We start from the raw sequence: 12,802 nt of genomic DNA on the forward strand, positions 1-12,802 counted from the left end.
CCCACCGGGGGTTTCCCCGGCCCCCCGGTGGCCCAGTCCGAGCCTGCGTCTATGCCTGCAATTTACCTATGACATGTATTCGCTGTACTTTTATCTTATGTTGTCAATAAAATTTAAATAAAAAGAAAGAAAGAATTGCTTCCAGGTTTAATTTAGTTCATCATGACGACTTATGGCAGAGAGTTACATAGTCTCACTGCTCTAACAGTAAAGAATCCCTTTCTGTGTTGGTGTAGATACTTTTTTTTTTTTTACCTCTAGGCATAGAGTGTGTTCCCTTGTTACAGATACAATCCTGGGTATGAATAGATAACAGAAGAGGTCTCTGTACTGCCTCCTGATGTATACATAGTTATTAGGTCACCTCTAAGCCATCTAAATAACCCTCATTTCAATCATCTTTCTTAGTACTGTGGTCCTCCCATTCAATTTATAACAGTAGCTGCCCATCTTTGAACAGTCTCCAGTTCTATAGTGTCTTTCTGTATACTGGTCCCAATACTGTACACAATGGGGAAGATTTATCAAACATGGTGTAAAGTGAAACTGGCTGAGTTGCCCCTAGCAACCAATCAGATTCCACCTTTAATTCCTTACAGACTCTTTGGAAAATGAAAAGAGGAATCTGATTGGTTGCTAGGGGCAACTGAGCCAGTTTCACTTTACACCATGTTTGATAAATCTCCAATTTTCTATAACTTTAGCCACATAACCTGTCTTTTTTCCCTTTGATTTGCTGTGGAAAGTATCTAAAATAAATGCTGCCCTCTATTTCAGATGAGGGACGCAGTGAAAGGTTCAATGCACAACTGTTTTGGGATGAGTATGAAGACGATGAAGACCCATATAGCTCAATTTATAATGATGATGATGAACTGTACATTGAGTTACCATATGAAACTGCAGAGAAGCAGGAAGAAAGAGGAAGAAAGTCATTTATTGTTCACAGAGCTCCGGCCCCTGCCCCGCGCCCACAGACCACAGTCCCAGATATTGAAGATTCCTATATCTCAAAAGGTAACAATAAAACATTTATCTTATTCAATATAATGCATTTTCAGATATACTATACTTGAAATACACCAACATTTAGTCCTTAGCATCTAGCCTGCTGATATGTCATTATAGCACACAGGGCACTGAGGATGAAGGTAAGTATCATATGCTAATGAGGTAGTTTGACTACCACTCTCTGCCCCCCAGTTCACCGATCTGCCCAGAACGGCCCACCCTCTGGCTGGCCCGCCCCTGCTATTGAATTTTTATCTGGCCCCCTGCAATGATAAGCATTAAGCAACAAAGCGACATCACTGCAGAGTGACGCCCCAGTATTTATTAGGAAGAGCAAGCCAGTTAGGACAGATTGGTGCACTGGGGGTAGTAGTCCCATCCCCACTGCACCAAACCGCCTCATTAGCATATGGATTAAACTACAAAGTACACAAAAATGACGCTGAGGATAAAAGTAGGAAAACCACCTTAGTCCTCAGCACCCCATGTGTTATAGGGGGATATCATCAGGTTAGATTCCCATTAATGTTCTCTGTAATTGTTGTAATTGAAAGGGATAATATGTGTAATTGTGTAATTTTATTAATAGTGTTATTGATACCATTATCACCGCCATTAGTGTTAAAGGAGAAGTCCCACCAACTTTGAAATCTACAGCCAGACAGGGGTGGGTGTGAAAATAACAAACAAGTTAAAGGGAACCAGTAACAGACCTCTCTGCCTGTCACTCATCCCCGCCGAGTGCACTGACAGGCAGCAAGCGGTGACTAGACACAGACGGGCAGCTGCCCAGATGACTACCTGCCCCCCTCTGCCTGCCGTGCCTGGGGATTAAAACTTAATTTCCTCCAGTATAAAGCTTCTGCGGCAGCCACGGCCAATACATGCTAAGAGCTGCAAAGGAGATTTATACAGTGCTCCAGGGAACCATATCAGCCCAATCTGAACAAACATAACATGCAATGTTTGAGAATGGAGGAACAGTGGTGGACATATCACTTGTGCAGCTGGTTCAGCTGAGGGGCCAGTCATACCCATGAGCGGGCAACATGGGAAGGGAGGGAGGCAAATAGGAACAGGATAGATGTTAACTTAAGAGTTCACCTGCTGCATGGGCGCAGGCTGGGGGACGGGGATGATTGTACTACATATACTTTTGTGTAGACTTGTACACCTCTACATCTACATCCTGGGCGCCCCCTGCTGGTTTGCTTATGGGGGGGCCCAGGATATTTTTTGCACAGGGGCCCTATGCAGTCTGTGTCCGCCCCTGTGGAGGAATGTACCTTTTGCTATATTCAGGTATTATGTTGTACCTTTGGATATTCACAATATTAGAGTTTCAAAGACAACCAAAGCACAAATGATGGACCACTAGAGAAAAGGTAGCAAATTCCGTCATATGGTTTTCATAGCAATGTAGCTTTTATTTTTATCTTTTTTTTTTTTTTTAAGAAATAAAACCTTTCAAGCTTTCTCCTGTGGACACATAGGTTGATAAATAAAATCTCAGCAGCTAATTAAAGAGTAGAGTTCAGGAGCCGAACACTAATCCGCCTCACCAGCGTCTGTCTCACACTCCAGGGAGCTTGCAAAAAAAAAAAAGAAAAAGAAACATTCTTTACAGTATCAAAAATCCCAGATTTTTACAGCCTCCAAAAAATCTCTGTTTTCTAATGCAGAGAAAGAATCAAGCGGCTGTCAAATGTGGAAAACAGCGATATTTGACAGTTTGCCGCTCAAAGACCAGTGAGTTTGTTTATTACAGGAACATAAGAATCCCTCTTGTAACTTGTGAATATAGGTAAAAACAAAACAAATTCTCTTCTACTTGTCCAATAGAGATGAGTGCTCCGATCCCTGGAAACTCTGGTTCAGTTGGAACTTTGCTAAAAGTTTAATTCGGTATGAACTCAAACCTTGGGCAGTTTATTTTGGCCAAGCCTGCAAAAATAGCATCAGCCACATGAAATACGGAGGAAAGATCCTATTACCCCAGGGTTGCCCATAATGCCTTGCTGATAGCTCTGCCAGACAGGAAGCAGAAAACATTCTACATCTGTTCTGCCTGTGCAAAATCTATTTCCTTGCAAGTAAAATGTGCCACTTTTTTTTATTTGTGGTACACTAATTGTTGTAAAAAAGTGTTCCATAGAAGTTCTATAGCAGGTGTCGGTAACCTATGGCTCTTTTGATCACCGCATCTGGCTCGCAGCCAGCCGGCAGCCCGCCGTAATGAAAGTGCCAGCTCACCCACCGCCCCCGCCTCATGTAAGCGGCCTGTCATGCTCCTACAATCAATGCGGAGCAGGAGCTTGGGGCCTGTTCCGCCTCTGCAAGCTAAGTGTGGCCCATATTGCTCGTCACCCAGCTTTCCTGGCAGCCGAACTCCCCATCCTCCTATCTCTCAGGTGGGGGTAGTGTACGTGTGTGGGGGTAGTGGAGGGTTCAAGTAATGTAGTGTGTGTGTGGGGGGGGGGGTGTCAGCTGGGGTAGTGTTTATGTGGGGGGTCATGTGGGGTAGTGTGTGTGGGGGGGTCAGGTGGGGTAGAGTGTGTGTGAGGGGGTCAGGTAGGGTGGTGTGTGTGTGTCGGGGGGGGGGGGTACAAAGCCATCAGCAAAACCATGCAGTACCGGAAGTAGCACTAGCAGCCCCCCCCCCCATTACAGGATATTTTTTTTACATTTTATTACAATACTTTCACCTACTTTATACTGAATAACGGCCATGACCATGAACATAATTTAAAGGCCTTATGGATCATTATTGTCTGTTATTACTGTATTTGTATTATTGGTTTTAAGAAGTTCCTGTCATCTTTACTTGAATACTACTAGTTCACATTTATCACATTTAAAAGGCACTGGCTATATTGCCTGTATTTTACATTTATTTCTTCAACCTTGTATATGTGTTACCAATGAACACTACACAATAAACATGAAGGCAAGGTCATTGCTGCAGAGAGATACCAGGTCCATAATGGAGTTAAAAGCTTGTGGAACAGGAAATATCAGGCCAATAATGAAATTGAATTCTTGCACTAAGGTGATATACACAGCCCACTCCAGCAGAAACGAGAGTGCCAAAAAGTACATTCAATAGCAAACAACTCAATTGAGTTCAGTGAGCTGTCACAAGACATGCATTTTATATTTTTATTATTTTATTAATAAGAATTACGTAAATTTAAGAAGAAAGATGATTTTACATGTACTAGTGACCACTTTGAATTTTTAAATAATTCTTTAACCCCTTTAGGACCGGACTAATTTTTTTTTTTGCGTTTTTGTTTTTTCCTCTTCGTGTTTAAAAGGCCATAGTGCTTACATTTTTTCACCTACAGACCCACATGAACCCTTATTTTTTGCGCCACTAATTTTCACTTTGCATTGGCAGCCTTCATTTTTGCATAAAGTATGCTGTGAAACCAGAAAAAAATTAAATGTGTGATGAAATTTAAAAAAAGACAATGCATTTTTTTAATTTGGGGAGTATTTGTATTTAAGCCGTTCGCCCTGGGTTAAAACTGACTTGTTATGCATGTTCAAGTTGCTACGATTACAACGATATGTAACTTGCATAACTTTTATTCTATTTTATTAAAATCCTTTTTAATAAAATAATGTTCCTTTAAAATTGCTCTATGACCATGCTTATAGCGCTTATATACTTTCTATTGGTCCCTTGATTGCGCATATGCGCTTTTTATTGCAATTTTTCTGGATTTGATGCGACCAAAAATGCGCAATTTTGCACTCTGGAATTTTTTTGCGCTTGCACCATTTACCGAGCGAGATCGGAAATGTGATAAAAATAGGGGGGACCCTATGCGGGTTTTTTTTTAAATAAATAAATAATTTAAAAAAACCGCATAGGGTCCCCCCTATTTTTATAACCAGCCGGGTTAAAAACCAAACGACAGCAGCTTGGTAACACCAGGGTGGGAAGAGCCATTGGTTTAGGCCCTCCCCAGCCTAAATCTTACCAGCCTGCTGCCGCCCGGTCCAGGAGCGCCAATTTTGACGCTCCGGGACCACTGGCACCCGGCTCTTCCCAGTACCCCTGGTGGCATTGGGTACTGGGGTAATAATAGGGGGTTAGTGTTAGCCATTTTATACCGGCTAACACTAGGCCCCGACTTAGTAATGGATTCCGTCTATTAGACGGCTTCCACTACTAAGTCTATAAAGTAAAGAAATAAAGACAAGACACAAGTTCAAAAATTTTTTATTCAAATAAAAACACCCCCACACCCCTCATTGACCATTTTATAAAAAAAAAAACAACAAACAACCGCTGGTCATCGACGTAGTCCACGGAATCCGACGTAATCCCCAGGATACTGATATCTGAAAAACAAAAAGGGAGAAACACACAAAAAAACACACAAACAGGAGCACAACACCCATCATTGTGAGCGGTGTTGTGCACCTTACAGTATGCAGCATCTTTACAGATCGCTGCTTACAGTCTGGCCCCCAAGGGGTTAAGGGAGGATGTATTGCATCCCCCTAAACCCCTTGGGGGCCAGACTGAATTCAGACTGCACCCATCCCAGCAAGGAAGGGGTTAAGTGACCCCGCTTCCTTGCTGGGAGGGGTGCAGTGCTGGGGAGGGGGTGGGGAAAGCTCTATACTCACCCCAATGTGTCCTCTTCGCTGGTCCGCAGCACAATGAAGTCACTGTGCTGCGGACCGGCTCATTATATGTGCGCTGAGCCGATCAGCCAATCAGCTGAGCGCACATATAATTCTAAATGTTTCTTCTAATAATGCTATTGTGATAACATAATTAGAAGAAACATTTGATGTTTTAATTAAAGTAAAGTGATGATTAGTACAGAAAGCTTCATTGCCGGCAATATGAATTAACGGCTTATGGAGCTTCCTGTACTAATTAATATTTAATTAATGAAACACATTTTCGTTGAAATAAAATCAGTTTCGTTGTTCAATAATTTAATTCTAACGAATCCATCATTGTGCAATTAAATATACTGTCAAAAAACAAATATATATATAAATATACATTTATAACCAGCCGGGTTAAAAACCGAACGACAGCAGCCTGGTAACACCAGGGTGGGAAGAGCCATTGGTTTAGGCCCTCCCCAGCCTAAATCTTACCAGCCTGCTGCCGCCCGGTCCAGGAGCGCCAATATTGACGCTCCGGGACCACTGGCACCCGGCTCTTCCCAGTACCCCTGGTGGCATTGGGTACTGGGGTAATAATAGGGGGTTAGTGTTAGCCATTTTATACCGGCTAACACTAGGCCCCAACTTAGTAATGGATTTCGTCTATTAGACGGCTTCCACTACTAAGTCTATAAAGTAAAGAAATAAAGACAAGACACAAGTTTAAAATATTTTTTTATTCAAATAAAAACACCCCCACACCCCTCATTGACCATTTTATTAAAAAAATTCAAAGAACAACGGAATCCGACGGAATCCCCAGGATACCGATATCTGAAAAACAAAAAGGGAGAAACACACAAAAAACACACAAACAGGAGCACAACACCCATCATTGTGAGCGGTGTTGTGCTCCTTACAGTATGCAGCATCTTTACAGATCGCTGCTTACAGTCTGACCCCCAAGGGGTTAAGGGAGGATGTATTGCATCCCCCTTAACCCCCTGGGGGCCAGACTGATGTCAGACTGCACCCATCCCAGCAAGGAAGGGGTTAACTGACCCCCCCTTCCTTGCTGGGAGGGGTGCAGTGCCGGGGAGGGGGTGGGGAGAGCTCTATACTCACCATCCGATGTCCCGATGTTGTCTCTTCGCTGGTCCGCAGCACAATGAAGTCACTGTGCTGCGGACCGGCTCATTATATGTGCGCTCAGCCGAACAGCCAATCAGCTGAGCGCACATATAATTCTAAATGTTTCTTCTAATAATGCTATTGTGATAACATAATTAGAAGAAACATTTGATGTTTTAATTAAAGTAAAGTGATGATTAGTACAGAATGCTCTATTGCCGGGAATATGAATTACCGGCTTATAGAGCTTCCTGTACTAATTAATATTTAATGAATAAAACACATTTTCGTGGAAATAAATACAGTTTCTTTGTTCAATAATTTATTTCTAACGAATCCATCATTGTGCAATTCAATATACTGTCAAAAAATAAATATATAGATAAATATACATTTATTTATATATCTATTTTTTTTAACAGTATATTTAATTGCAAAATGATGGATTCGTTAGAAATAAATTATTGACCAACGAAAGTGTCTTGATTACAAAGAAAATGTGTTTTAGTAATTTAATATATTAACTATTAAAGGCATCGGCATTTGGCATCATTGCCGGCTATTTTTGAAGTACTCCGTACGGACCGCCTGTCAATCCTCGGCCGCATGTTCAGCCGCAAACAATGGTCTTGTTCATTTTTTACGGGTCCGTTTACGATAGGGCCGTAGATTCAGACATAGTGTGCACTGTGCAGCCGTATATCCTATACTTCCAAGCATACACACGAACCACCAAAAATACCGCCGCACAATTACAGCCGCAAATACAGCCGCACTGTTACAACGTGTGAACCGAGCCCCCCAGTATATTTAATTGCAAAATGATGGATTCGTTAGAATTAAATTATTGAACAACGAAAGGGACTTTATTACAAATAAAATGTGTTTTAATAATTTAATATATTAACTATTAGAGGCATCGGCATTCGGCATCATTGCCGGCTATTTTTGAAGTACTCCGTACGGATCGCCTGTCAATCCACGGCCGCATTTCCAGCCGCAAACAATGGTCTTGTTCATTTTTTACGGGTCCGTTTACGATAGGGCCGTAGATTCATACATAGTGTGCACTGTGCAGCCGTATATCGTATACTTTCCAGCTACGCATGAACCACCAAAAATACCGCCGCACAATTACAGCCGCAAATACATCCGCACAGTTACATAGTGTGAACCTAGCCTAAAGAAGTTGAGAAATAGCAGCACATGCAGCTATGTGAAGTTGGGACAAAAACATTGCAGCAAGAAGTTAGAAGAGAGTCAATGGGAAAAATTAAATGCTATAACCAGACAAAAAATGTTTGCAATAAATAGGGATGGTCCGAACCGGCCGAGATTCGGGTTCGTACAAACCCGAACTCTCGGCAATAATTCCCGCTGTCTGCCCGCTCCATGGAGAGGGTGGATATAGCGGGAGGACCGCCTGGAAAACTGGGATACAGCCATAGCCATAGGCTGTATCCTAGTTTTTCAGGCGGTCATCTTGCTGTATCCACTGTATGCACGGAGCAGGCAGACAGCGGGAATCTGATGCCGAGCGTTCGGGTTCATACAAACCCGAACCTCGGCAGGTTCGGACCATCCTTAGCAATAAAGTTTGCAGTTTTTTCAAATCATAGTAGAGCCTGTGTTTTGCATTTTTCCATAGAAATGTTTTCCCCCAATGGATTTTTATAGGGGGGTAAAAAAAAATCATGACTACATGCCTTTTGGCAATTTCCCCAGTTTTTTAATAGAAATTCTTGAATCACACAATAAAGAACTTCATGACTTGTACTGGAAACTTGTACTCGTACAGGTTATGTACTCGTAGGTGGCACTGGCCCAGTGTTCCCCCGTTCTAGAAGAGTGTTTTTGTATTTTTCATGTTTTCACATTTGCATAAAATTATAGTTAATCATGAAAGAGAATAACTATTTTGCCAAATGTAATGTCTTTGTGCAGTATTTCGACAGAAGGAAGAGGAAAAGAAAATATACGGCACCGCTACTTATCAAGGTGAGTTTAAGATCTTTTTTTATCCATTTACAACTCAATTTATTAATTTACTTTACATTTGGAAATGTTTTTTTGCATACTTTCAACCCCTCCTATAGATTGATTATAGGGATGTCCGATTCATATATAAGACCACAATAAGATATGTCATATGCCTGCCACATTAACCAACCTTAAAAGACGGCTCTATAAGCATCTGGTGTCCATAAAATGGAAAGATGTTAGCAATAGAAATCATCAGCTCCAACCCTCAAGAATAATCTACAAACTGTAACATCTGAATGACAAAGTCCTGCCATTTTTAAAATCTGGCAGCCAGAAGGGGCAGGGGGAAATTTGATCAGGAGCACGAACTTACCTCTCCTTGTGCCCGCGGTGAGCGGCGGGACTGGCCTCGGGATCTGGGGCACTAACACATCATGACCCAGCTGATGGACTGGCCAGCCAGCCAGCCAGTGATTGGGGCGGGACTTTGCTACAGTCACTGATTGGCTGAGCAGCCAGTCCATCAGCTGGGACAGGTATTTTCCCACGAGTCGTGACATCATCACAACTTGGGCGGAAATTACTTCTGGCTACAGTCTTGAAGGTTGTCCAGCTGCTTACCGCGGGCACGGGGAGAGGGAAGTTTGTATTCCTGATCAAATTCCCCCCTACCGGCTGCCAGATTTTAAAAATGGCCAGACTTCTCCTTTAATAAAGAGTTATTAGATGGATAACTAATTCAATTGTATTGCCACAGGTTCCCACTAAGTTATAATTTGCTGTACCAGTATATGTTTTAGTTAAAATGCATTTTGAGCTATCAGGAATAACCTGCTAAACACTGTCTTGTACATGTTCCTCTGTAGTTCTCTCTGACATCTACTCTTCCCATGAGAACTTAGCCATGATTCATTTAAATTCAGACATAATATCACAAATCCAACAACTAGTCAGTGGCAAAAGGTGTCACTTAGCATTTCATATGTGCAGTTCTGCAATGTCACAAAGGCTCTCATAGTCAGAACATCAAACCACGTGTCATCTTATCTTCTGACAGTTCCGGAACGAATGTAGCAGAATATGACAGGAGTGTATTGCTTAAGGATAGTATATTTTATATTTAACCTCATAAAAATGACGAATGTACCTCAATAAAGTTTTTTGGTTGGTGGCAATAGAAATTGTACTGATAAAACCGTATATGTGTTGACCAAGGGGTCTTTAAGATGTTAAAATGCTAACTAGCAGATGGTGTGGTACTACTGAGGCCCCTGTCTTTGGATCTGAGTGGTACGCTAGCTCTTCCACAGTCCCAAACAACACAAGAAGAGCAGTTTCTCTCTTTCTACAATGTCCACACAACGTATCTTTTGTACTAATCACGGCCGTTGTTGCCGATTTGCAACAACGGCCATGAATAATACAAAAGATACATTGCCATAGGAGTCAGAGGAATCCCAGCTGGAGTGTACACACATAGTATACACTCTGGCCGAGATTCCAACCAGCCGCACGAAAAACTGACATGTCAGTTTTGTGTGGCCTCTATTCATTAAATAGCGTCCACACAGAACTGTCAGTTCACATAATGGAGACTGCGGCTCCAGCCGCACTCTCCATTATGTGCAATGGTAAAGTGGGATGATCCCATCCCAATTCAACATACATGAAGTTCATCCAGCCGGTACTGCAGTAACAGCGGGAATGATCTTCACTGGCACCGGCCGTTCTGTGACCCAGCAGAATGGCCAGTGTTTCACGTAGTGTGAACTTGGCTGAAAACTGTTAACTTTTTACTGAAAGTTCTTTAAGGTGCAAAACAGGAATACAGTCAGTTTACAATCCTTGTTCATGGGGCGTTCTAGCTTGGAAGCGGGTCTGTCAGGTATTTACCTTTTAAGTGTTGGGGTACTTCTGCTATATGCAGGTTAACTGTGAGTTTAGGAGACTTTTAGGGTTCAAACCCACTTGCCGGATCTGCAGCGAGTCTCCTCGCTGCGTTTTTGAAGCTAGACTCGCTGCAGATCCCGGCCCTATACTTTCAATAGCAGAGAAACTCGCAGCAGGGATGTACATCCCTGCTGCGAGTTTGTCCGCACCCGCCCTGTTAACCCCCCGCCGCCGGACACTATACATTACCTGGTCCCGCTCCGACTTGCTTCGGGGGTTTTCGGCATGTCCCGCCGCAGCGCACTGATTGGCTGAGTGGGACATGAAGACACCGGGAGCCCGGCGGCGGGGGTTTAACGGGGCGGGTGCGGACAAACTCGCAGCAGGGATGTACATCCCTGCTGTGTGTTTCTCTGCTATTGAAAGTATAGGGCCGGGATCTGCAGCGAGTCTCGCTGCAAAAACGCAGCAAGGAGACTCGCTGCAGATCCGGCAAGTGGGTTTGAACCCTTAAGGTTTTAGAGATAGGCAGTCTCTTCCTTCAGGGTGTTTGGTTAGAGGAAGACTTAAGCAGTTGTAGAAGGGCAATTACTTCAGGAGCACTGTCCAGTAAGTATAAGACTCTGCTGGAGAAGGTGTGTACAGCTTTATAGTTATGCAGTAAAGAGAGAAAATATGTGCTCACAGAGAATATGACCTTGCTGTGATATAACACCTGTGTGGCGCTTCCAGGAGTACAAATAGCTGGTAGAAGTTGACTTTGGCGTTAACCATAACAGGACTCAGCAAAAGCAGGGGGGTCCATCGGCAAGACGCAACTTGTCTAACCCCTGGCTAGACTTGTACTTCCTCTGCGGTGGACAGATTGGTTCCCTCAATGGTAGTCGCACCTCTGGTGTTTTAACACTGGATCCTTAGGAAGGCAGGAACACAGGAAACAGGATGGGCTCTGGCCAGCGGCCAACCCCCACTGGAAGAAATCTCTCGTACAGAATACAGCTGGTGCAATCTCAAGATACAGAAGAGAAACCCCAGGTTTGATCTACCTCCCTTATATACCACAGGGAAAGCTTCCCATTGGTGAAGGCAACTTAAGGTAAAAAGTAAGCCCTTTAGCTCAGAGGAATGAGGAGTCTAGTGTAGGGCTCTGATAGGCCTAAAGAGGGGAGGATGCCAAACAGACTTGCTCCAACCAGCAGACTTGTACATGCAGAAAGACAGACTTAGTAATTAACCCATTACATTCCTTCAGCATATGCTTGCTGTCACTGAATAGAAGCTATAGCGTAATACACATAGAGAAATACAGTTTAAATACCATACATCACACAGGATACCCCTTAGAATTTGAATCAAGTTCCTTTCTGAATAAGGTTTTTAAATCCTCACTCCCAGCCAGTAACTAGGCATAGGGACAGAGCTGCAACCCATGTAGTCACACTGCCATAGCTTTAGTAATACAGTGGCACCTCTAGTTCTCAAATTTAATTGGTTCCGGAAGGCAGGTTGAGAACCGAGCAGTTTGAGAACCGAGCAGTGTCTTCCCATAGGAAATAATATAAATGCGTTTAATTGGTTCAAGCACCCACCAATAATTACCTGTAATACCCATATATTACATTGGAAAGTGCCCAGTGTAATCTGTACAGTACATTATAGAACAACACTATACTGTACAGGACATTATATACAAGAAACATTCAACAAAACCAGCAATTATATTACAGTAGTCACCAACTCCTCCCTCATCCTTTACTGTATAGAGTCCACCCCCCCCCCCTCCATCCCAGCAGTGTAAGAGATGAGAGATGGTGGTGCACTGACTGTACTACTACTGCACTATATATGCACTCCAGCAATCTTATACAGTAATGTATTGTATGTGAAGCCTCACCAGTGCTAAACCCACCATGTACAACCCACCATCCACACTCGCAAAAACGCTCGGATACCGAGTACTTCAAGACTGGGGGCCCTGAAAGTTTTTGAGAACCTAGAAACAGTTTGAGAACCAAAGCAAACTTTACTTAGAAATGCAGTTTCAGTTTCAAGCAGTTTCAGAACCAAGGTACCACTGTATATGAAATGTAATTGTAGTTAAATGGAAGGTTATTGTGCAAGGGAGGCTTATGAATATTAACCCAATCTT

At 42.9% G+C, this 12,802-nt stretch overlaps 1 protein-coding gene across 1 annotated transcript in view; it reads left to right on the forward strand.

The window, feature by feature from the left end:
* Window positions 1–12,802, forward strand: part of BANK1 (B cell scaffold protein with ankyrin repeats 1) — a 195,340-nt gene that overhangs the window by 169,999 nt on the left and 12,539 nt on the right. The window contains exons 13-14 of the mRNA XM_069976799.1: window positions 778–1,017; window positions 8,725–8,778. Of these exons, the coding sequence (XP_069832900.1) occupies window positions 778–1,017; window positions 8,725–8,778 (294 nt within the window). The remainder of the gene's footprint in view (window positions 1–777; window positions 1,018–8,724; window positions 8,779–12,802) is intronic.

Source organism: Dendropsophus ebraccatus, chromosome 7 (genome assembly GCF_027789765.1).
Source record: "Dendropsophus ebraccatus isolate aDenEbr1 chromosome 7, aDenEbr1.pat, whole genome shotgun sequence".
NCBI lineage: Eukaryota > Metazoa > Chordata > Amphibia > Anura > Hylidae > Dendropsophus > Dendropsophus ebraccatus.